Source organism: Podarcis raffonei, chromosome 9 (assembly GCF_027172205.1).
Source record: "Podarcis raffonei isolate rPodRaf1 chromosome 9, rPodRaf1.pri, whole genome shotgun sequence".
Taxonomy (NCBI): domain Eukaryota; kingdom Metazoa; phylum Chordata; class Lepidosauria; order Squamata; family Lacertidae; genus Podarcis; species Podarcis raffonei.
Window position 1 is genome coordinate 26,623,587 of NC_070610.1, and position 26,602 is coordinate 26,650,188.

A 26,602-nucleotide genomic window follows, 5' to 3' on the forward strand; every position below is an offset into this window, starting at 1 on the left:
AGGAATTGTAGTCTCAAAACATCTGGAGGGCCGAGGTTGAGGAAGCCTGGTTTATGCCTATTCTCTGTTAAATTTCCATTAAGCACATTAAATTCACTATGCTTTCTTTGTTAAACTAAGATAAAATACCATCTTGCTCCCTCTTGTGGCTTCCTTCAAGCAACCCTCACAGTAGCTCTGTACAATAGCATCTGCTTTGCATTCAGAAACAGTGGCATAGCATGAGGGAGCGGCAGGGGGGGGTTCATGGGACCGGGTGCAAATTTCTGAGGGGGTACAAACAGGTGCCCTCATGATAGGAACTGGAGCCCTCGAGACTGGAACTGCCTGGAGGCAAGCTGTGCCTGGGCTGGGTCTTTGGGGCTGGGGTGTCTCCTCCTCCTCCTCCTTGTGGCCAGAAAAGGGACGCATGCATGTGACCTGCCCCTAGGCTGGCTGAGAGGGAGGGAGGGAGGAAGAGGAAGGCAGGAAAGCACTGCCAGAGCCACATGCATTGCCCAGAGCACCTTGTGGCAAGGACAGGAGGGTGAGGTGGCACAGTGGCGCTCTTGGCTTCGCATTTCTTTGCCTTACCTCTGCTCCCAGGTTGGGGCTAGTTTGAAAGGAGAAGCGCACTTGTTTAGATGCTGGCTGGCGAAGGGACTGGCCACTGCCTAGTCCACCAGGGTGCAACACTTGCCCTGCCCTGAGGCACCGGTAACCCACACTATGCCCCTCTTCAGGAAGTCCCAGGTTCAGTCCCCTACATCTCCAGTTTGGGCTTTGATAGACTCCTCTCTAAAATTATAGAGCCATTGTTGTTGTTGTTGTTGTTTAGTCATTTAGTCATGTCCGACTCTTCGTGACCCCATGGACCATAGCATGCCAGGCACTCCTGTCTTCCACTGCCTAGCGCAGTTTGGTCAAACTCATGCTGGTAGCTTCGAGAACACTGTCCAACCATCTCATCCTCTGTCATCCCCTTCTCCTTGTGCCCTCCATCTTTCCCAACATCAGGGTCTTTTCCAGGGAAAAGAGGGAATAGAGCCACTATTTTCCAGGGAAATAGAGCCACTAGCAGGCAATATATAAACAACACTGAGCTATGTGGACCAGTGGTCTGATTTGATATAAGGCACCTTCTTAGGTTCTTAGAAATGCTTTCATAAACATAGGCTTTAAGTTCGATCACACAAGATTTTGCTCACTAGTCATAAAGAAGCCACACGGACCTGTTGGATTGTGTGGTCCCTTCCCATCCTACTTGGAAGGAAGATGGCAAGCGGACTTTTATTGCTACTCAATAGACAGGACAATATCTATCTTTCTTTTTCATTTATAGAGGGTGCAACACACAGTGAACATAGGGCACTGATGTCGGAGCTCAAAATCCTCATTCATATTGGTCATCATCTCAACGTGGTCAATTTACTTGGGGCCTGCACAAAACCGGGAGGTAAGTGTTGCTTTTTGCGACTTTGTGGAGAGGGCATAGCTCAGTGGTGCTCACTGCTTTACCCCCCAGAGTCTGCCATTAACGGGTTTCAAGCAGCTAGGCCTGCAGAGACTTCTGTCTACAACCTGGAGGTCAGCAATCAAGAAAAAAAAGCCACAAAAATTGGTGTAACAACAATAGACACAATGTTTCGTAAAACAGAAATGCAAATAACAACAAATCAGAGCTTTCCTTCCTTGGTTGCAATGTGTATGTGGGGTAGCATTATTTGTTCCTTTCTGTGCATTCTTAGAAAGCCACTTCCAGCTGGAGGGGGGAATGCATTCACCCTGCCCATTCCTGGCCTGTTATAGCAAAGCTAGGCCTTATTGCAGCAAATGCATGAACCCAGTTTCTCATTGGCTGAAATAATGGTGAAAGGTCGAAGCCAAGGTTCAGGTTCAGGAGGGGAAGTTTCACTAGGCAAAGAACCTATTGATTCTTTGTGCCTTTGAGGTATTTAACTTTAAAAAGAAGCTCTAGGTTGAGAAAGATACAATGGAGATTTATAGAATCCCGCAGAATTATGCTGGGTCTATTGATTTGCCCTCCCATTTTAATGCTGAATATTTTGCCACTGGGTTGTTGTTTTTTTGCAGTTTTATACCCTTTTCTCACTGTTTTATTATTATTATTAGTTTCTGGTAAACTAATCAGTGTCTTTCTGGTGGGGATAAAATATTTAAAATACTTTCAAAAATGTTGCATGGGAAAGTGAGAGCAACTATATAATAAAACATATACAGAGGAGGCCTGCACAATTGGACACCTACCAGACAAAATGAAAGGCAAGAACAGATATTTTCATTCATCCCTGGTGTGTTTTCAGTGATGGTAAGGAGGGCTTCATTCTGCTTGCTGGACCACACATTTTCCAGGCGTGATGTGGAGCAGGGGTGAGGAACTCCAGATGTTGCAGGACTCCAACTCCCATCTCTCTGAGCATTGACCATCCTGCTTGGAGCCAATGGGATTTAGAGTTCAGCAAGATCTAGAGGGCTACAGGTTAGCTACACTTGATATAGGCAGTTGCTAGAGGAAAGGCTGCGAGAAAGTCCTCTAAATCTTGTTCTCATTTTGTTCCTTTAGGGCCACTCATGGTGATTGTTGAGTACTGCAAGTTTGGAAATCTGTCAGTGTATTTGAGAAGCAAGCGGAGTGATTTTGTTCCATACAAGGTGAGGCCTGCATGAAATGTTTTTCTGTTTTTCAGTTTTAAGATCCTTTTGACTTCTCTACTGTGAGATCTTTTGGATGTGAATAGGAGTTAAAATAACTGGATAAATTCAATGATATATGGAATGCAGTTATGAAAAGGCAGTTATAAAAATTATAATGTCTCATTAGTAATTTTTCATTAGTTGGAAAAACTATTACTTATATACCTATATTTTGTATTGTGTCACAATTTCAAGTATTCTTTTTGTTTGGTTTTGGTTTTTTGCTTTCGTTTTTGTCTGTTGCTTTATTTTCTCACTGAAATTTTTCAATGAAATATACATATTAAAAAATAGGAGTCAAAATAACGATTTAACATTTCTAAGTGAAACCTACACTTCTGTAGGCTGTATCATGGCCGACATGGGTTTATACCTTCCTTAACACTTTCGTTTGCAATTACTGTGTGGACATCTCCATTATTCTCATGGTAGATTACTAAATTATACTCTGTTATATCATTAGGAAACGCTGATGTATACTGTGTTCTAGGAGGCTTAGTTTGGTCAGAATCGAGAATACTGTTCCAGAGTTAACACTCAATACATTACTTCTGGTAAATGAGCTGCCATAGCTGCTAGAGGGCCTTGGAACTTTGTGCTTTGGGTCTACCCGTGTACTATCTGAAACCGAAAAGGCACGTTGGTTGCCAGATGTGAAATATATTGGCATTATTTTCAGCTCTCCTACCCCACTGCTCATTACATTTGTCTCATCAATATTCCCTTTTTAACAAAGTTTGAGTTTTCACTCCTTTATTTAATGTCATGATAGGATAATGCAAGTTCTGTTGTCCCCCTCTCTTCTTCTTCTTCTTCTTCTTCATCATCATCTCCTTCTTCTTCTCCTTCTCCTTTCTTTCTCTTTCTTTCTTTCTTTCAAAAAACTTTGTAGGCCAATCATGCTCGGTACAGGCAGGGAAATGGTGAAGTCTCTGCAGACCCGAAGAAACGCCTGGACAGCATTGCAAGCAGCCAGAGCTCAGCCAGTTCCGGCTTTGGAGAGGAGCGATCTCTCTGCGATTTAGAAGAGGGGGATGGTGGGTTTCCGTCTTACGTCATTATCCATGGCTTTAGAATATTGAGATCAAAGTGTGTTTCCTTGGCTTCCCCATTCTTATAGGATTAGACCTGTACCATTCGCTGATAATTCGCTGACAATTTATGAATGTATTTTAAAATAAAATATGCATTTTGTATCTAAAATACATATGTTATATCCTTCATTGTGCAGCTGTTGGTGCAGTATGGAAGTTTCCTCTAACAATATGACATGCTGAATCACTAAGGGTAACTCCCACTGCACAGCTCCAAGCATCCCTATACCTGGAAGCCAGAAATGAAGGAAGGAATCTGAAGGATGGGGTTTCTGTATACTAAGTGTTACCTGGTGCTAATCAGGATGTGCAGTGTATTACGCATTTATATACATTGACCTTTCTCTTTGCAGCAGCATCTGAAGATCCTTGCAAAAACCCACTAAGCCTGGAGGACCTCATCTGCTACAGCTTCCAGGTGGCCCGGGGGATGGAATTCCTGGCCTCGCGGAAAGTAAGGCATTTCTCTTGGGAGGGGAAATGACATTTGTCGGATGACTGCATGGCACTGGAAACAATTGTGATAAGGATAGTGCCAGAGTTCACTCAGTGTTGCTGTACACTCTGATTTAAAGCAGTTGATATTGCAAAGTTCTTTGGTTAAGATGTCAGCACTTGTAAATTCACCTGTCACCAGGCATACATTGGCCTTTAATTCAGAGTTTTTTAAGTGCCTTACAACAGGGGTTTCCAAACTGTTGTCTGAGGACGTGGTCCATGAGCTTCATTCGTCAGCTCTGCAGCATAATAATAATAATAATAATAATAATAATAATAATAATAATAATTTATTATTTATACCCCGCCCATCTGGCTGGGCCTCCCCAGCCACTCTGGGCGGCTTCCATAGAAACCAAAAATACAGTAAAATATCACACGTTAAAAACTTCCCTGAACAGGGCTGCCTTAAGATGTCTTCTGAATGTCAGGTAGTTGTTTATTGCTTTGTCTGTGGATTTATGGTTAAAGATGGGGAGATGGCAAATCCCTCACTTCAAATACTCATATTGATTTTTGTTGTTGCTGCTGCTTTTATTTCTTTATGTTTTATTGTATTGTGGTTTGAATCCTACGGAATTCAAATTGTAATTCAATAAAGTACAGTATATAAGAAATAAAATTCAGGTTTTTTAAAAAAATCGTACAGCATCTAATGCAGAACATTACAATTGCTAAAACAGTCAGAAAAATCATTACGTTGGACCACCAAGACTCTCAACAATTTTCAAGTGGTCGGTGGGGTGATGTAAGCAATGGTTCTCAAACTCACATCATCTGTAAAATACAGTGGTACCTTGGTTTAAGAACAGCTTAGTTTATGAACAACTTGGATGAAGAATGCTGCAAACCCAGAAGTAGGTGTTTTGGTTTGTGAACTTTGCCTTGGAAGCAGAACATGTTCTGCTTCCTGTTGAGTGTAAATTGAGTTCCCTCTACTATGGGAAAGCACGCCTTGGTTTAAGAACGCTTTGGTTTAAGAACGGACTTCCAGAATGGATTAAGTTCGCAAATCAAGGTACCACTGTATACTGGATTCACCAAGAAACACACCTTCAAAACAAAACAATTGGCCCCACTGCAGCGAGAGCCAGCATCTAATGTTCTACTCCACAGAGCAGTTGTTGGTAGATGTCTCTGTATGTGTGAAGAAGGGAGAGTCCAGGTGGAGCAGGCTCTGAAGTCTTCTTGGTCTGTCTCTCTTGCCATGCCTACCCCATAATTGTGTTGCATGTACTATACCTCCACAGTTGCATGTACTATACCTCCACAGCTGCATGTACTATACCTCCACAGTTGGTACTGCTTGTTTGAAAGCGTTCTCATGTCAAGTCTTCCCACACATGGAAGGTCTATGGATGTGTTTTCAAATATTTATCTTCTCTCATTTATCTTCTAAGGCAGTGAAAAAGACTGTGTCTCAGCATGAACTCTGAGTTTCATTTAAGCCTTATTGGGACATTCATTTTAATAACCCACAAAGTGCTGAGCCTTGCAAGGAAGCTACCAATTAAGACAAGGTTAACAAAGCTCTTTGGAACAACCCAAATAACAGGCCCATTGTTCCTCTCCTTGCAGTGTATCCACAGAGATCTGGCAGCTCGCAATATCCTCTTATCGGAGAAGAACGTGGTCAAAATTTGTGATTTTGGATTGGCCCGAGATATCTACAAAGATCCAGATTATGTCAGGAAGGGAGATGTAAGTTTCTTTCTCCGAAATAGTGGGACATTTACTTGGAAAAGATATTAACAATGACATTGTGGCATATATTTAATGCTTCCTTTTGTCTATGGCTTTGCTAATAAACATTTAGGCTAGACTACCCCTAAAGTGGATGGCACCGGAAACCATTTTTGACAGAGTATACACCATTCAAAGTGATGTTTGGTCCTTTGGTGTACTGCTGTGGGAGATATTTTCCTTAGGTAAGTCACATTACTTTGGGTACCCAGGGTGAAATCCCATGAGGCCTGGGAGGGCATCTTATGGGCCATAGGATGTCCCCAACATCAGAGGCAGAACCCTGACTTCTGAGAGGGAGATCTGGCAAACCAGGTGTCAGAACTCCAGTGTCGGAAGGGCCAAAAAATGTTTGTTGAGGTGGTTCAGGGTCATTCGAAGGAGAGCACATGAAAATGCTTGGATTCAGAGTCATTTCGGTTCCCCAGTAGGCCAGGGAGACATTTAAACCAGCTCAGCAGCTAAGTCTTTTCTGGTAATTTTTCTACCATTGTTCCCAGTGGGAGAGAAACTGCTCAAAGAAAAACAAAGCAAAAACAGAGCAACGTTGGCAAGGCTTTAGATGGCTGCTTAAACTACCTTTGCATCCCTTCCCTCCTTTCCCATAGGATTTCATGGTATACTTCTCACATTTTGATAACAGAGTTAATGAATGCAATCTCCTGTAGATGCCTATCCGTGTCTCCATAACTTGCAGGCAAACTAGTTCATGTTTTTCAGCTACAGAATAGAAAATGTATTTGTAGTCTGCACTCTGTTAGTCCTCAGTGAGAAAGCAAGATGGGGATATAGAGTGGGCTTTAAATGAGCTTTACCAATATTCCATATTCTTTTTAATCAAGATAAATAATTGCTTATAATCTTGCTCTAATAAAACATAAATGTATTCTCTATGGATAAGCAGTTGTATAATTTTCTTGATGTGCCCAATCTATCTCAAGGAAACTTTGCCACTGCAGTTCTTAACAGGTCTCACTTCTGGCAATAAGCATCCTTTTCCTGGTTGGAAATTGGATAGTTTTCATCGATGGTGATTTACTGTTGTTATTAGTAATATGATGATTGATTGAATTTATATACCACTCTATACCCGGAGGTCTCAGGACGGTTCTCTGCTTGATAATGATAAGGATGGTGACACTCTTCAAATTTTACATCATCTCCCCCTCCTTTCTTTTCCTTCTTTTCCTTGCAAATGAAAAATTTCAAATTAATAATAATAATAATAATAATGAAAAATGAGAGCTTGGCAATATGAAACTCAGATCAAATATCTGCACATCTCAGGAATATTCTATGACTGTTGTTCATGCAAATAGTTATTTTATTTCCCTGTCCAATGTAAGTGAGTCTCTCTAGATCCAGTCTAATTGAGCTTCTATCATTTTAGTTAGCTCTTATTTCAGTGAATTGACATATATTCCACTGAAAATCAACAGCAGCATCTTAAGCACCTTACAAAAAGGAAATCTGTCATTTCAGGAGCCTCGCCATACCCTGGTGTCAAGATTGATGAGGAGTTCTGCAGAAGACTGAAAGAGGGAACAAGGATGAGGGCGCCAGACTATACAACACCTGAAATGTAAGAATTTTTACTGATGCAAACATGCCTTGTCTCAGAAATGGATAATTTACTTAGGAGAGGGTCAGAAAAAAAAACCCCCATTCTAATTCAGCCACTAGTGGCCAGTGGACTCTTTTACTAATGGCAGGGAGGAAGGAAGCGCAATAAGTCAAATATTTGGTCACAGTCAGCTCATACATTTAAAGAACATTCAGGGCATATTTATAGCACATGTCTTTGCCCAAAGCATCCTGGGAACTGCGGTTTACTCCTCACAGACCTACAATTCCTAGCACCCTCAACAAACTACAGTTCCCAGGATTCTTTGCGGGAGGCCATGTCCTTTAAATGTGCTTTAATAGTGTAAATGTGACTTTTCTCTTGTTCTGGCAGTACAGTATTGACCAGCTTGTTGCTCTTAGCTATTACCTACCACTATGGGACGCAGGTGGCGCTGTGGGTTAAACCACAGAGCCTAGGACTTGCTGATCAGAAGGTCAGCGGTACGAATCCCTGCGACGGGATGAGCTGCCGTTGCTTGGTCCCAGCTCCTGCCAACCTAGCACTTCGAAAGCACGTCAAAGTGCAAGTAGATAAATAGGTACCGCTCCAGCGGGAAGGTAAACAGCGTTTCCGTGCGCTGCTCTGATTCGCCAGAAGTGGCTTAGTTATGCTGGCCACATGACCCGGAAGCTGTACGCTGACTCCCTCGGCCAATAAAGTGAGATGAGCGCCACAACCCCAGAGTCGGCCATAACTGGACCTAATGGTCAGGGGTCCCCTTACCTTTACCTATGTCCAATAAATGTGCTTTAATTGTGTAAATATGACTTTTCTCTTGTTCTGGCAGTACAGTATTGACCAGCTTGTTGCTCTTACCTACCACTAAGAAGCAGAATACGATCTTGTCCTGGGGCATATTTTGCTTTGTAACACTGCTACCATTCTCTTATATCTCCCAGGTATCAGACAATGTTGGACTGCTGGCATGGGGAACCCAAACAAAGGCCCACTTTTTCAGACTTGGTGGAACATCTGGGAAACGTATTGCAAGCAAATGTCCGCCAGGTAAAGTCATGCTCTAAAAACTACTGTAAACTCCCTGGGGTGGGGATGGGGAAGTGCCTCCAGCCACAAATCCTATATGTATTTTTTTAAAACCCTATTTTTGTCTGTCTTTCTACATCAGGATGGTAAGGACTATATTGTCCTCCCCCAAACTCCGCTGCTGAACATTGAAGAGGATTCTGGGTTGTCCCTGCCAACCTCACCTGTTTCCTGCAGGGAAGAAGAGGAAGTGTGCGATTCTCAATTCCATTATGACAGCACATTAGAACTGAGGTTTGTAGCCTAATGAGAATCCCATAGGGACTGCTAGGCATTTCCCTCTCTGCCAGATTTTTCTTTGAAAGTGGGGATCGTGGTGAGAAAGAGGAAGGAGTTTGTGCTGCTGTGTCTTTATATTTAGCCATGTTCACTAGGCTGCAATATTTGTAGAGCAATTCCATACTCTGATTTCACTGGGACCAGAGGGGTGTGTTGCCGCTATGCCAACGGGGGGTGGTCACTGCATCCGGCTCAGGAGGTGAGGAAGGAAGCACCCAAATTGAAAATGTAAAAATTACAGGCATCCACAGAAATGCTGCCCACGGTTCACCAATGATCCCAGGCAGAGGTTCAGATCCCTTAATGCCTCTCGCAAGGGAAGCTTTTGGAGCAAAACTTGGAAGGAAGAAGGGACACAACAAGGGAGCCATATAGCTCCCCGAGTCTTGCAGCCTCCACAGGCAGCCGTCATGCTCAGCGCAGTAGGTGGATGGAAGAGTATATGTTCTACAAAATGGACGCCCCTGGCTCAAACTCCATACTAGAAAAAAGGGGAAGTTCTACACCTGTGTACCATGCACAGCCTGAGCTAATCAGGATGAGTGCTGCATGGACCTGGTGCTTGTACTGAGCAATCAGATCTTTGGGTCCATCTTCTTGCCCTCATGTGGGATCTAGGGTGGGCCAGTCCCATGCTGCTATTATTATTATTATTATTATTATTATTATTATTATTATTATTATTAACAATTATGCAAAAATAGCATGAATATTTATTATTACGGCTAAACAACCAGCATACAAAAATTTCAGCGTAAATTTCACATAAACATTAAAATGGTCAATGTGGAATTTAACAATCAACATACTAATTCAAGAGACTTAAAATATGTACCCAAGGAAATGTAAACTGCATTAAAAGATTTCATAAATGAAAGAATTTGACCCTGCTGCATAAGATCCCAGCAAGCCAAAATAGTCCCTTTAAACAAACAAAAACAAACAAACAAACAAACAAACACAAACAAACAAACAAGGAACTTCAGGATGCTTTTTTATTCAGGTGAGAGAAATAATCAGTAAGCATTTGCAAGACTTACTATTCATCTGTAAAGTACCAAAAATTGGCCACACGCTGTACCGACTATTGCCTAAAGTGATGTCCTGTAGAGTATATGAAACATCCTTGCTTTTGAAGGCATTTATTCCCCCCCACCCCGCCATCAAGGCCCCAAGATAATATTTTAGCAACGTAAATATGCCATTTGTTCAAATGTTCTGCCTCCTAGAAAGAGCTTTTCTGGTTTATCTGTCAGAGGTGCCATTCTCAGATCACCACCAAATCTGCCGTGGGCAACTTCTATTTTAGGCTACCTATCAGCTTTCAATTTCAGTGCCTTACTTTGGCGATGGAGGTAGCTGTTGAGGCCCTCTGCAAGGAGAATATGGAGCGCTGATTGTCAGAGCATTGGGAATGCTTCCAGCTCAGATGGTTTTCTTTGGCGAAGGGGAGTTGTGGAATGTTCGGTGCCAACTTCAACAATTCGCTTGGAGGGCGGAGGGTGTGTGTGTGTGAGTTTGCTGAGTCAGCTGCTGCTGCCATCTCCAGTGGGGTCAGTCCAAATGAAAAGAATTATGAGCGTGACCCAGACTTCTTTGTTAGTTTGCATCTTAAAAAAGAGAAAAGATGCTGAAAAACAGTAAGCCACTGAAGTTAATTTTTTATTTTTAGAAAAGATTGTCTCTTGGTTTTCTTCAGAAGAATGCTTTCAGAATCAAAAGTAAAAAAAAGAGGCTGTTTCATACAGACACTTTGTTCTGTAATCAGTCATGGTTTCCATGCTTGGGGCAGATGGATCACCTGAAATTTTTACAGTGGTACCTCTGGTTATGAACTCTTCTGGTTACAAACTCCGCTAACCCGGAATTAGCTGTTCCTGGTTGCGAACTTTGCCCCAGGATGCAATTGGAAATCGTGCGCCAGAGACTCGCGCGCAGTGGGAGGCCCCATTAGCGAAAGCGTGCCTCAGGATAAGAACGGTTTCTGTTTAAGAACGGACCTCCGGAATGAATTAAGTTCGTAACCAGTGGTACCACTGTATGATTATGATGAAGTGTCTGCCATAAACACAAGCCAGAAGCCTGCCAGCCTCTGCTCAAACCTTACTGACAGACTTGAAGTGGGATGAAAAAAGTTCGCTACAAATGACTCCAGATCAGTTCAGGTTATCAAAAGCATGGTCAAAGTCATTGGTTGCAGAGAAATACCTCATCAGAACCAAATGCATATTGCTTTCCCTGAACTCATGGAAAGTATTTGGGAGTTCAGGACAACAGCCATTTGTGATCCACCAAAGCAAACTGGGACACAAATTGTTGCTTCACTACTCTCTATCTTTGCATCCTGGGCAGGTAGGCAGGTAGCTGCTGGTGAGCTGCATTTGGCTCAGTGGGTCACAGGTTGTGCTGATACTGAAAAGCTTGAGCAGAGCACTCTTATCAGCTATATCAAAGGTCACCACCATGGTGCCCACAGGCACCAGTGTACCCCACCAATACCTTCTATGGTGCCTGTTATGTATTCAGTGGGGTGTGTTTGCCTGAGCTTGAGTCTGGACTAAGGATTCTGAGCCCCTGTGTTCTGATTCGATACATGATATCCAATCACAGAACATTTCAGAATTTGGGCCTCTGCCATTGGCCCTTAAACACTGAGTCATGATTCGCTGCTTGGAAGTTGAGACAGCCAATAGCGTTGGGAGTGGGAGTGGCCCAGACCTTCAGAAATCTATATAAGCTGTGGCTTTGCCCCTGTTGTCCAGTTCTGTTAGTTCAATAAAGGTTCTTGCTGTTATCACTGTGTCTTGCCTCGTGGGAACCCACCTACACTTCAGTGCCTGCAAAGGTCTCAGTAAAGTCTCAGTAAATAACCCCTTAGAATCCACAATGTGTGAGATATTGTTTGCTCTTCCTCCTCAGTTCCTGTTTGCATTGGTTGGGCCTATGCTCCACCGAACACCCCTTCTTAAACATGCCCACATTTCATTAGATTGCAGGAATGGGCACCCTCCCTTCTATTTTGAACAGAACAGAGGTGCCAAGAGTTGCTTCCTGGGAATGAATGTGATGGTGGCTGATGTCAGTGCCTTTCTCCTGTTGATGGGCAAGTGGGGAGGGATGTCTCCCTCATTTTGTGGTTGGTGGAGGTTGGTTGGTCTACTCGGGTGAATGGGGTACTGCCCCACCAACTTCAGTCTGCCCTCAGTTGGCCTCCAACTTACCGCCATCTTCTTTACAGCAACTCAGGGGATGACTCTGCCTATTATTGACTCTGGCTCCACCTGATACTGATCTCCCTGCCTTCCACTCTACCAGGGACTTTGGCCACCAGCCAACACTGTTTGTGATACTCTTAGGCATGGCAGCCATTTTGTGTTACTTCATGCCCCATGGCAGCTGTTCCATTATGCCACTCCACCATGGCAGCCATTTTGTAATATGCTCTCATAATTACAAAAAGTGCCCATTGGCGCCCCCCTAAACATTAGCAACCCCTGAACTTACAGGAACACTGACAAAGGCAATATATTTGTTTTCCAGTCAGCACCGCAAAGGAAGTAAAAGAAAAAGCCGTCCTGTGAGCGTAAAGACCTTTGAAGACGTTCCTGTAGAACCAACAGTAACAACAGTGGTTCATGACGTAAGTCTTTGATTTTGCTTGTGCTCTTCAGTCCTCATTGCACTTTGCCATCGATTGATCAATTTGACATATGTCTTTCAGGATAATCAGACAGACAGTGGGATGATTCTTGCCTCGGAAGAGCTAAAGGCACTAGAAGATAAATCTAAACAGCTGATGTTGCCCTTTAGGTAAGAAGGGGCAAGTGAGCAATATGTGTTTGTTTCAGAATGGTTTAGAACAGGAGTGGCCACTTGAAGATTTTATTTTTTGAAAGACTGAAGACAGCACCTACCCACAGACTTACAATCCAAAAGACATGGCCCAGAAGGAAAGAGGGATGGATAGGGAGGAGGTAAACAAGGGAACTCAGGCACCCATACTTAAAAGTTACCTATAGTGACAAACTTCATGTCGGGGAGAAGAGGAGCCAACTGGGAACAGGTATCTCAGCAGGGTCAATGGAGCCTCCCACCCCTCCCAGTGCCTGATGCAATGGTGGTGGGACGCGGGTGGCGCTGTGGTCTAAACCACTGAGCCTCTTGAGCTTGCCAATCAGAAGGTCGGCGGTTCGAATCCCCTCGACGGGGTGAGCTCCCGTTGCTCTGTCCCAGCTCCTGCCAACCTAGCAGTTTGAAAGCACACCAGTGCAAGTAGAGAAATAGGTATCACTGTGGCGGGAAGGTAAACGGTGTTTCCGTGTGCTCTAGCTTCCGTCACAGTGTTCCACTGCGCCAGAAGCGGTTTAATCATGCTGGCCACATGACCCAGAAAGCTGTTTGTGGACAAACGCTGGCTACCTTGGCCTGAAAGCGAGATGAGCCCCGCAACCCCATAGTTGCCTTTTTCTGGATTTAACCATCCAGGGGTCCTTTACCATTACCATTGGTGGTATATGCTTATCTGCAAAACAAAACAAAAATTGAACTGGGGAAAAAATTGCAGAGCGTGTTGTGGAATTGCTAATTCTGTATTTTTATTTTGCAGTGGCCTGGTCTCCAGTAAAAGTAATGAGTCTGTTATGTCTGAAGCTTCAGATCCAACAAGTGGCTACCAGTCAGGATATCATTCAGACGATACAGACACTACGGCATACTGTGGTGAAGAAACAGAACTTTTAACTCTCAGGAAAGATGCTTCTCAGACTTGCAGTGCACAGGCCTATGGCGCTGGGATGCCTCTTAGCTCACCTCCCGCTTAAGAAACCCTCCAAAAGAAGGAATAACTGGAACTTGCACCAAACATGGCCTTTTTCTTGAGCCAGTGGCATGTGATGCCCAAAACATCTACATTCACCAGACTGGAAAGTGTATGTGTTCTTTTACTGCATCTTATTTGATGAGAAGGACCCAAAGTGTCTGTGGAATACTGGATCCAAACTCATTCTTCAAGAAGCCTATCAGTCACCACCAAGCACTGCCAGCGCTATGCCTGTTTTAGAGTGCCTGGTTACAGTGTTGTGAACTGTGAGGTGTACATGAAGTGGAATATTGATACAGTGGTACCTCGCAAGACGAATGCCTCGCAAGACAAAAAACTCGCTAGACGAAAGGATTTTTTGTTTTTTGAGCTGCTTCGCAAGACGATTTTCCCTATGGGCTTGCTTTGCAAGACAGAAACGTCTTGCAAGTTTGTTTCCTTTTTCTTAACACCGTTAATACAGTTGCGACTTGACTTCGAGGAGCAACTCATAGAACGCGGTGTGGTAGCCTTTTTTGAGGTTTTTGAAGACTTTGGTGATTTTTGAAGCTTTTCCAAAACTTTCCCGACACCGTGCTTCGCAAGACGAAAAAAATCGCAAGACGACAAAACTCGCGGAACGAATTAATTTCGTCTTGCGAGGCACCACTGTACACTACATTTCTATGCAATGATGTGAACATGGAATAGTGTTTGGCCAGAACCATTTGGATTTTCCATTTCGCCAGTGCCTTTCTTGTCTTGCAGGAAGGTGCTATTGCTACTTTGCTGGGCTCGTTGAACTATTTCCATTTATTTCTCTTCAATTAAAGGGGCCTTCAGTCTAAATCTTCCTGGTGGATACTGGCAAAAAGCAGAGGGACTATCCCTCTTACTGAAAGAGGTCCTCTTTTGCTGTGTGGTCCTTGATCAGCTGAGGTTCCATCAGTGAATGGTTCACACTGAAACAGACAATTCTGTCTTGGCTTGGTCAGTACATATAGGCTCAGCTAACTGACCCTGGAGTTTTACCTTGTGTTTTTGTGATCCTTGTTTATTTGGTCGCTCTTGATTTACAGAACTGTGATTCTTGCTGGGGAGAGGGGAAATCCTGATGTAGTGCCAATGTAGCCCAGCAAATAGCATTATCAGTAAGCTCACATGTATCACAGACATGTTGCATAACTAGCTGCTCAGATTTTGACTACTGCTTTTCAACCTAGGAGTTGTTAGAAAGTTTTCTGTGTGTTTGTATGCCAGAGTTTTTAACACGTGCTGTAAATTACAATATTCCCTTTTTTAAAAAAAAGACATTGTGAAACTATTTTGACTGCTCTTACCTTTTGTATTTTTTTAATTCAATACTTGTATAAAATTTCAAAACTTGGGAAGCTATGAGTTATCAGAAGTGGCACATAGAGTATTTATAGCCTGGTTGCGTAGAAAGAAATGTAATATATTGTTGAAATAAATATATGTTATATATAATGAAAAATGTGCTGTTGGCTTCAAGCATATTCTGAAAACTTGTTGTGAATATATATGTGTTAGGGCTGATTCCCAGGTTTCTGTTTGTCTTGCCTCATCTTCTTGGTAAATGCTGTAAAATTTGAGAAGACCTGAATTAAAATGTGTGAGAGGCTCACTTTTACATCAGAATCATGGCTGCCTCCAGTGGAGGATAACCATAGAAATATAGAGTTATATGTATTTATACAGTTATATAACCTTATACAGAGTTAGAATATTGGTCCATCTTGCTCTCTACAATGACTGGCATTGGCTCTTCAGGGTTTCAGATGGAGACATCTACCTGGAGACGCCAGGAAATGAAACATAGACCTTCTACATGCAAACAAGTGTTCTACCACTGAGTTATAGTCCTTCTGCAAGTTTGGGCGTGTGCCAAGCCTCCCAGAAAAAGAGAGGGCCCGCTGCTGTAACAGTGCTGTCATTCTCATTTTGGGCAGAGTATTCAGTAAGATTAAGGGATGCGGGTGGCGCTGTGGGTTAAACCACAGAGCCTAGGACTTGCTGAACCAAAGATTGGCGGTTCGAATCCCCGTTGCTCGGTCCCTGCTCCTGCCAACCTAGCAGTTCGAAAGCATGTCAAAGTGCAAGTAGATAAATAGGTACTGCTCCGGCAGGAAGGTAAACAGCGTTTCCGTGCACTGCTCTGGTTCGCCAGAAGTGGCTTAGTCATGCTGGCCACATGACCCGGAAGCTGTATGCCGACTCCCTCGGCCAGTAAAGCGAGATGAGTGTCGCAACCCCAGAGTCGGTCACGACTGGACCTAATGGTCAGGGGTCCCTTTACCTTTATTCAGTAAGATTAGATACAACCTGAGGATTCTCAGTTTGATTGTCCAGCACTGAAATAACCTAACACCTGGTTTTGAAAGGAAGTTGGTCTTACTTCCGGTCTGACATGTAATCCACATCAGGAACAAGTCAGAAAATGTGTTGATCTATTTAGCACTCATCTGCAGTTCTTTTCTTAGGCATTTTCATGGAAAGGCACCTGGCCTTTGAATAAAAACATATATATTCTCAATGCAATATTTTTGGCAAAGCATCTGTTGGGTCACATCTGGCTCAACAGATGTCAGATTATACAATATTTTATTATGAAATGTAAAGCAACTTCAACTCAGTCCAAAGAATTTTGACTCATGATAGACTAGCCCTCTGTCACATAATTTAAACATTTAACTATGGGGATTTAGGTCATATGATACACTCTTTTAGAGCTTTGGGAGGGGAGGATTGTTGACTCTCACAGCTCCAGTTTACGTATGTTTACTTAGGTGTGTAATATGATATAATCAGTTCGAAATATACCTCGGCAACCATAGCTTGGGAAATGGAAGTGTGCATCATGTGGTACTATAGTTATGCACACACATTTACATTTGTGTGCATTATAGACAAAATGCAGATACTCACACCTAGTTAGAGATTTCACTTCTAGAGCAGGGGTAACTAATGTGGTAGCCTCCAGATGTGTTGGGCCACAACCACTGTTATCCCTGACAATTGGTCATGGTTGTAGGAGTTGATAAGAGTTGTAGACTAATGTCAACATGAGGGGACCATGGTATTTACTCCTGTTCTAGATCGGCACATAAGAACATAGGAAGGTGTCTCATATGGAGTCCATGTAACCCAGTATTAATACAGGCAAGAACCGATTTATGTGTGTCCAATAGATACGCAATCATGCACTTGCGCACAGTGCCAAACCCGGATGTGACCTCAAAACATCACCAAATCATCACTAAAAGGGTGAAATAGGGGCTGCCCTAGTTATTTGTTCTATTGTTACCTGATGTATTGCATTCACCAACCTGCTAATGACTGTTATTGACTAAAAAATGACAAATACCTCTACTGCTGAGGACATTTTTATTCTTCTGTATCTAGATATTATTCTTGACAATAAATTAAAATATACAAAAAGAAAAAGCAGCCCCCTCCCCCAACAACTTAAACAAAGTGCTGAACACGGACACTTTGCCCAGTTGGTTAGAGAAAACCTCTGACAAAACACCCTCATAATATTATTCTCAGTTTTAGGCCTGGGTTTTTGCTGGGCTGGGAACTGTGATTTAAATCTCACAGCATCCAGCATCTTAGACTGATTGAGTCCTGGGAATACCTCCATGGGGTCATTTTGGAAACTAGCAGGAGCTCTTTAACAAATGGTTCTGATAAACATCTCAGCATCTCTGAGATAAGAAGTTGTTTAATGGGATTATGGGAAGTTTGGCTTTTGTAACCACAAAGCTGTGCAGTGTAAAGCATAATCCTCACACAGATGTAATGAGCTGTTAACCCTATCAGGATCACAATGAGATATATTCTGCTAACTCACCAGTTACAGGTCAGATGGGCCCCAAACTTAAATGATTACAACCTAGCATCTTATTTAGGCAGTCATGTGATACACAATGCAAAGTGGAATACTTGAAAATGTTTTGTTTGCTTTTAAAAATATTCTTTTATTGAGTTTTACATTGCAAATTTGAATTCAAACATTAATCCTCTAGGATTCTCTGAAGGCTTTGACTCCCCTCCACCCTTCCATGGTTACCATTTTTAATCTTTTTCAACTGCTTCACTTATTTTCTCTATTTTTCTTAAATAATCCATTTCCCCCCTTTATTTTTAGTACATTACAAGCGTTACTCAAATCCTGCCAAAGTTTTTAGTTGTTTACAGTGTTCTCTTAAATACATTGTAAATTTTCCCCATTCCTTGTTAAAGTTATCCTCTTCCTGGCTTCTGATTTTCCCAGTCAATTTTGCCATTTCGGCATAGTCCATCATCTTCATCAGCCATTTGTCTCTGGTCGGGACTTTATCTTCTTTTCATGTCTGGGCCAGTAGTATCCGCGCTGCTGTCGTTGCACACATAAATAACACTGGGCAACAATTTTTTACTTTTTGAATGTTGTCTAGATTTCTACAATTGATTTCGGGTATTTTTGCACTGCTGAATCAGGAAATGGCACCCGTTTCTCTCCATCAGGTCAGGTTTTTGTGCTATGTTGATTTGAAAAAAATCAGATCTTGTCACAAAATCGATTACATTTTTGTGGCATTATCAGCTGATTTTCTTCAACACATATCATCCTAAATATGTTTTTAAGAGAAAAAAATGTTTTTCCAACAACATATATTGATTACCTGATAGAAACATCAATTACTGTAAACTGAATGGTGGGCATTGATAAAGGTAAGTACACGTAAATTGCATGTTGCTTCACCATTTTTCAAACTTCAGGGCTTGAACTTCTGTTTCTTGGAACTCCTGGAATGCTCAGCAGCACGGAGGTCTCTCTTCAGAGTCCAACAGTAGTCAGCCATCATGACTGCATCCCAGCGACCCTGATACCTGGTCTCCATCTCTTTCATGTCCTGATGGAATCTCTCCCCCTGCTCGTCACTCATTGAACCCAGGTTCTCAGGAAACCGGTCCATATGTGAAAATAGGTAGTGCATCTTGACGCTCATGTTGCAGCCCAGGTTTCTGAAAGCAGTCAGCATGTTGTTGACAAGTTCTGCGTAGTTTCTGGCCTTATTGTTGCCCAGAAAGTTCTTCACTACCAGAACAAATGCCTTCCACGCTTCCAGTTCCACTTCGTTCATTGAGTTTCCGAACTCTGGATCTCTGATGAGCTGACGGATCTGAGGACCGCCAAAGATGCCATCTTTCAACTTCTCCATGGTCAATCCTGGAAAAGCCTGGCACAAGTAAGTGAAGCAGTCACCATCCTTGTCCAGAGCCTTGGTGATCTGCTTGATTAAGCCAAGCTTGATGTGCAGCGGTGGGAAGAGTATTCTGTCTCTGTCCACCAGAGAGTCGTTGATGACGTTCCTTTCTTTGCAAGGCACCAATTCCTCCCACACAGGCCAGTCCTTCTTCGTGTAATGCTGAGCACGGTCCCTACTATCCCACACGCACAGAAAACATGGGTACTTGGTGAAGCCAGACTGTTGTCCCAACAAAAAGTTCACCATCTTCAGGTCAACACAAATAAACCACTTATGCTGATCATAACCAATTTTCTCCAGCACATACTTCACCGCTTCATAGTTCTCCTTCAGTGTAGTCGAGTGAGCCAGGGGTATAGAGGCAAACTGGTTGCCGTTGTGTAGCAGAACACATTTCAGTGATTGCTTGCTGCTGTCAATGAACAGTCTCCAATCTTTGGGTTCGTACTGTGGCACTCCAAGCTTGAGCAGAAGCTGCGCAATATCTGCACAGTACACCAAGTCCTTCTCTTCCGAGAAAAAATGGAGGTACTCTTGATGCCTGTTGCGGAAGAAGCTGATGCGAGCCCTGTCAGAGAGGAGGTTTTTTTCCTTCAATCTGGATGCCAACAGTTCAGCAGAGTCCTTTGACAAGCTGAGGTCGCGAACTAGATCATTCAACTCCTTTTGGGAAAATGGATGTGGAGCATCATCTTCAAGAACCACTTCTTCTTCTTCATGTCCTTCAACACTGGAGGTATCTTCATAACTAATGTCAGGAAGTTCTCCGAAGATAGGCACTGGAATTTCATCACAATGAGCTACAGGACGACGTGCTGATTGAAGATCAGGATACTTGAGGCTGCTCCGGTTCTTTCTGTTGATCCCAGTCACATCAACAGCGCATAAGTAGCAGTCAGTGACATGGTTTGTCGGCTCCCTCCAAACCATGGGAATTCCAAAGTTCAGACTCCTCTTGCCATTGGTCCACCCACGTAGAGTCTCGGTGCATGCCTTGCACACCATGTGTGGCACCCAAGCTTTATCCTGGTCACCAAGTTTAATACCAAAATAAGCATGGTAAGCAACTTTATGCTTTGCAGCACCAATTTATGGAAGATTTCAAGGTTTTATGACTTCAAACTGATCCCTTTTTGACATAATCACCCAGAACTATCGGACTTGAATACTTCTTGTCATTAAAATAATCATTTCCAATCAAAACAATTATTCGACATGGCATTTTACCCCCACCGACTTCTTCTAAAATGCTCCACACAAGCGTACATGTGAACAAAAATGTAAAAAAATGACATGTGGCCATAGCTCAAAAACTTGACCCGATTGAGCAAAACCAATGTGATTTTTGGATTCAGCGCATCAGATTTGTCCTAAATCAACTGAAAAAACGCAGACAACAAATTTGTTGTTGACCAGTGTAATCGTTTCTGCTCCTTTGGTATCTCTGCACCTAAAATTCCCAATTAAAAAGCCTCTGTTTTTTCCACAAACAATATTTTAAACATTTTTTCCAACTCATTATATATCATTTCCCAGAATGCTTTTGTTATCTTGCATGTCCACCACATGTGGTAGAATGTGCCTTTCTTCTCCTTACATTCCCATTTGAAGCAGTTCTATACATCTTTGCTAAGGTATTAAATACCTTTGATACATCATTTTCATACTTGAAAATGTTTTGAACCATGAACATTGACTGATGAGTGTGTGTGTCAGTGCTTCCCCCAGTTGATGCACCAGACGTCCCCAGTTCCCCCTCGACAGTGGCGGCAGCGGCAGTCTCAGCAGCCCAGAGCCAGCCTGGTAGCACAGTTGGCTCTGGCTGGCTTCAGGAGCTGCTCGCTGCTGTGATGCCCGCCATTTTGCCTCACCGGAAGTCCCCATATGATGTGACTTGTGCCATTGAACCAATCATGCAACATTCATTCCCTGCTAATAAATCTACAACACTTAAAATATAAATCAGGGGCCATTAAATGAAATCCGGGGACATTCCCGGGACGGATTTTGTCCAGAGGCAAATTTGTAAATCCGGGGACTGTCCCCGGGAAACGGGGACGTCTGGTAACCACACACTAGGTAGCAGTGGACTTGCTGTGTCTGGGTGGAGCCAGGAGTCTTCTGTCACTCTTCAGTACTTGTTTCAAGAGAGACAATAAAAATAGTTCTCTGGTTTCCTGACTGGTGAGTCGTTTCAGCATTGCATGATAATAGGATAAAGCACAAACCACCAGAATGCTAGCAGGCCTTGATAAATCCCCACCTTACGATGGGCCAAAGTGGGAAGCACAAACCATTAGGATGGGGAAATGCAGCTATTAGTCTGCACTAAAGCTTGTTCAATGAGCTTTGCTTTGCGGCATAAAACTTAATGCACTGGCTATATGGGAGCCTTCAGGAGATAATTTTACAATAACAGCTCTTGGGGAGCACTTAAATGTTTAGTTTTAAATTACAGTCGCCAAGATTCCTATACATTTTCTGATAAAACTATTAAACTGCCAGTGACTGTTTAGTGTCACAGCTTGGTTAAGTACTAAACCAGCATGGCGTATGCAGATAAGGCAAATGCAATTATAAACACAAAGACCGGTCATATTATTAAATCAATGGCCTTTCCAACCACCTCCTCACATTAACTCTGCTATTTCCTTGATGAAGATAATTAGGTCTTATTAGCAATTTGCAGCTCACATTAATTTTATGGATATTGCAGATAGTGCATCTGTATAATAACATTGATTTGCCACAATGATTATAATCTGGCTGACGCCATCTTAAACGTGAAGATTTACGCTGAGAAATATTGATGCTCTGGAAGAGAAGAGGTGGAACTGCAGGCTGAATAGCCATCTCAAAAAGTTACGGATCACTTCAAAAATAGATGCTCCCTCTCAATTTCCTTTGGTGCCATCATGTTGTGATGCTCTGCTGCACTTCATAGCGTGATGTACTTAATGATATGTACAATGTTATGTTTTGTACTTAACTGATAGACATGAAGGGCCATTGCTCAGTGGCAGGGCAGCTGCCTTGAATGCAAAAGGTCCCAACTTCAATTCCCAGCATCTCAAAGTAGGGCTGGGAATATCCCTGCCTGAAACCCTGAAGACCGGCTTCTAGTCAGTGTTGACATTGCTGAGCTAGAAGGACCAACAGTCTGACTCAGTTTTGGGAAGCCTCCTCTGTTCCTATAATAATAATTTATTATTTATACCCTGCCCATCTGGCTGGGTTTCCCTATGAACTGGTTCGGATACCCAGCCCTGCCTGTAGAAGTTGGACTGGAAGTTTAATCTGACTTCAACACTGGAAGCAACCTGCTTCCAATAAACCTGAAGGAGCATCTCCACCCCCATCGTTCTGCCTGGACACTGAGGTCCAGCTCCGAGGGCCTTCTGGCGGTTCCCTCACTGTGAGAAGTGAGGTTACAAGGAACCAGGCAGAGGGCCTTCTTGATAGTGGCACCCACCCTGTGGAACGTCCTCCCATCAGATGTCAAGGAAATCAACAACTATCTGACTTTTAGAAGACATCTGAAGGCAGCCCTGTTTAGAGAAGTTTTTAATGTTTGATGTTTTGTCGTGTTTTTAATATTCTGTTGGGAGCCACCCAGAGTGGCTGGGGAAACCCAGCCAGATGGGCAGAGTATAAATAAAAAAATATTATTATTATTGCTCCTGTGTCTGAGGTCAGTAGGCTTGTTTAGAGGGTGCAGAAAGGCCATGTGGGGACCCACAGCTCTTTTCCTTAGTGCCTGCCACCACTAGTCACTCAAATCAATGGCCAATATATATTCATATTACATGAGCAGAGCAATGAATGCACACAAACAATGCTTCCTGGAGTGTGCTACATGGACTGGCTGTGTCTCCCTGCTCATCCTGTCTTCGCTCACCCAGTCTTTAATATGCTATGATAAAACAGCCCAGGGCAGTAAAAAGCAACCACTGCTGCAGTGTCTCAAAGGATGTGAACAATCTCCTCAAGGGGAACCACCATGATTGTCACCCACCATCAAGCACCCGAGGCAGCTGCTACATTTCTCCTAATGGTAGGGCTGTCTCTGTTCTTTACATATTATGGAAGACAGGATCAGCAGAACCTGCAGAGCTACATGGCAGGGAGTCACAGCTAACTCCTACTCTCAGCTGCATGAAGTTCCGAGTGTGGATTCTGCTTGCCACATGCAGTGCCTTGCCATTTTAGAGGCACACATCAAAGCCTTTGCTGCTGGTGGAGACAGCAAACAAACAAACTGTAGTAAAAGGGTAAAAGAAAATGGGGAAATAATCCATAATGGATTGAAAAAATGTTTGAAAGTACTTTTCCAAAAAACCAACCAGAGTCTTTTTTGCTGGTGATAATTCAGATGGAAATTCCTAGGTGTCAAAAATGGTTATTTATGTATGCCAATATTGCAGCCCGTGTTTTGTTTGCCCAAAAATGGAAAACGAGCAAGGTCCCAACTAAAGAAGAATGGCAACTTAAACTGACAGAATATGCGTGGCTTGCAGACTTAACATATAGAATAAGAGAACAAGAAGAACATACATTTAGAGAAGAGTGGGAAACGTTTATTCAATATATGGGGGAAAATTGTGTACATTTGAAAATGTTGGCAGCATTAAGACAAATTCAGCAGCGTAAATAAATTTTGATGGATGTAATAATGGAATACTGAATGGTTTAGTTTTTGTAAAATATGCAGGGATTTATGATATGCAAAACGAACCATGGAAAGAGGAGAAGGGAAGTCATTGATATTTTAAGGATGTAAAAATGAGTATTCTAAAATGTAAAACAGAAAACCTTGGAACTGGACACAGAAATGAAAAAAATGTCTACAAGATTCCATTAGGTGGCTACCAAGTACCCAGTGATTTCTTTCTCTTTCTTTGACTGGGGTGTATCTAGTACATCTGGAAAAGAATTTAGCCCATGGTTTTCAATCTTTTATTTGTGAATGAACAATGCATTCTTAACATTTCAGAGATATGGCAAGGACATCAGGACATCAACAACCTTCAACAACTGATGTAAAAGGAAACCTACTACAGATACAGGAACCACTAAGTTTCCCATGCATTCTAAACAGATCGGGAAGAAAGCAATTGTTCTAACTATAGATATCCTGTAAATTTCTACTGTCTTGGCAATGCTATTATATATATAGATATATATATTAAAAGGTTGGAGAGGGAGCAACAAAACCATTATTTAATGAATTTGGTGGACAAATTGCTCTGCTACCCATTCCACATTTTCATTTGTAGATTTTAAACACCAGAAATATTGGCACAATTCTTTGTGTGAAGTACAGTATTGCTAGAAAATGTACAATTCTGTTGCATGACATAAAATTCTAGTTCCCCAAAGGTGAATGACACAGATGCATTCTAACTCCGGCAAACTCCCATTTCTTTCAAAGAGTCTCATTCCTTGCAACTAATTAATATAAGAATTAGCATTTATAGAATGTTTTTCCTGGGTGCTCAAGATTACCCGAGTGCACTTACCTCAATAAGCCTATAATGCAGACTGTATCATCATAATCTCCATATTAAATATGAAAAGCTGAAGCGCAGATCTAACAGCCTTCCTAAGACCAGTCAGTCACTTCACAGCTGAGTAAAAAGTTAAGCCAGGGAGCTCAAAACTCACGTTTTTAATCAATAAGCTTATTTATAATGTCAATGCTCCTCATTTCCAGGTATTTTCTTTCCAATAATATCTAATTTAGGTCTTCTATAGGCAGGAGTTTTTCTCCCTCCCACCCCACTTCTACTCAGCGCTTGAGGTTAAATTCTAAGAGTGTGTGGGACACCCCTAACCAAACATTTCACCTTGGAGCCCATCCTAGGCTCACCATTTCCCCCATCTGATCTGTAGTGGGGCTGCTCTTGAGACTGACCCAAAAACTCCAGCGGGTGCAGAATGCCGCGGCGAGACTACTTACGGGGTCCTTGCTGTGGGATCACATTCACCTGGTGCTATACCAGCTGCACTGGCTCCCGGTGGAGTACAGGATCAGGTTTAAGGTGCTGGTTTTAACCCTTAAAGCCCTATACGGCCTAGGACCCTCGTACCTATGGGACAGCTTCTCTTGGTATGTCCCACGGAAGACCTTACGGTCTTCAAATAAAAACACCTTGGAGATCCTGGGCCACAAGGAGGTTAGGCTGGCCTCAACCAGAGCCAGGGCTTTTTCGGCAGTGGCCCCGATCTGGTGGAATGCTCTGTCACAAGAGACTAGGGCCCTGCAGGACTTGACATCTTTCCATAGGGGCTGCAAGGCAGAGCTGTTCCACCAGGCCTTTGGCCAAGGCACAGTCTGACCCCCTCCTTCGGTAATCCTCATAGAACTCTAGCCCAATGGTTGCCATTAATTTGATTCTGTATTGATTTGAGAATGCTGTGTTACTTTTATGGTTGTTAGCTGCTCTGAGCCCGGCTTCCGCTGGGGAGGGTGGGGTATAAATAATTGTTGTTGTTGTTGTTGTTGTTGTTGTTGTTGTTGTTGTTGTTATCAGGGCTAGCAACCTGTTCAGGTCCTGACAGTGATGAAAACACTAAGGTTCAAAATTGCCCAGAATGAGCAACCAAAATGCCCCTAAGAAAGCCTTATGCTCAGGGCGAACGAAGGATAACCGACATCCGGGGCAGGGCAAACCTACCGGCTGCACACGCATTGCGCCGCTATGTACGATGCATGCGTAGCGTTGCTAAGTATGATGCGTGCATGGCATCGCTACATAGGGCGCATGTGCGGTGTTGCTACAAGTGCCGTGCAGAAGGTGGCGGGATCCTCTGCTCGTGGCTGCAGCTGTGACGGAGGGATCCCACCACCGTCCGTAAGGTGCTTGGGCGGCGCCGGCAGCAAACCACTATGTACAGCACATGTGTGGCATCACTACACATTGTGCATGCATGTGGCACCACACATATGTTGTACATAGCAGTTTGCCGCTGGCGCAGCCCAAGCACTGTACGGACGGTGACGGGATCCTCTGCTTGCGGCTGCAGCGGTGAACAGAGGACCCTCCACATGTGGCTGCGGCAGCGCGATAGCTGCTTGCGCCACCGCTCCCGGGGGCGGCGGGTAGAGCACCCCACTGGGTGCCTTCTTGTCACCCCCCCAGACATGGCATCCAGGGCACACCACCTGCCCCCCTTGCAACGCCACTGCTTACGCTTTCATGTCCCATAGAGCAGTTCACACATGCACACGATCAGGTCAACGACTACAACGGATGACTCGTGTGCAAAACACCATCACAGATTAAACACCAGCTCCCTTCAGCTGCAACACTGTTCATTGGAAGTAGTTGACACATTCAGCAATCAGTGGTGAGATACTGAGTCTTGCATATATGCCAATGCACCAGTGCTGGCTGCACTGCCCTGTTGGGACTGGTAGGGCAGCGAGCAGAGAAGTCAACAGGAGGTGGAGCCTGGGGCAATGACAGGCAGAGCCACCTGACTCTAGTTTTGCCCCCGTCCTCCTTCCTGCAACCTTGAGGCTAAGGGGCAACCTTGAGACTTAGAA

At 43.3% G+C, this 26,602-nt stretch overlaps 1 protein-coding gene across 1 annotated transcript in view; it reads left to right on the forward strand.

Moving 5' to 3' along the window:
- Positions 1-15,428, forward strand: part of KDR (kinase insert domain receptor) — a 47,588-nt gene extending 32,160 nt beyond the window's left edge. Inside the window, exons 19-30 of the mRNA XM_053402338.1 lie at positions 1,322-1,435; positions 2,564-2,652; positions 3,587-3,731; positions 4,142-4,242; positions 5,865-5,987; positions 6,103-6,214; positions 7,512-7,611; positions 8,556-8,661; positions 8,783-8,934; positions 12,520-12,619; positions 12,701-12,789; positions 13,586-15,428. Coding sequence (XP_053258313.1) covers positions 1,322-1,435; positions 2,564-2,652; positions 3,587-3,731; positions 4,142-4,242; positions 5,865-5,987; positions 6,103-6,214; positions 7,512-7,611; positions 8,556-8,661; positions 8,783-8,934; positions 12,520-12,619; positions 12,701-12,789; positions 13,586-13,799 — 1,445 coding nt within the window. The 3' untranslated portion in view covers positions 13,800-15,428. The remainder of the gene's footprint in view (positions 1-1,321; positions 1,436-2,563; positions 2,653-3,586; positions 3,732-4,141; positions 4,243-5,864; positions 5,988-6,102; positions 6,215-7,511; positions 7,612-8,555; positions 8,662-8,782; positions 8,935-12,519; positions 12,620-12,700; positions 12,790-13,585) is intronic.
- Positions 15,429-26,602: the final 11,174 nt, after the last annotated feature.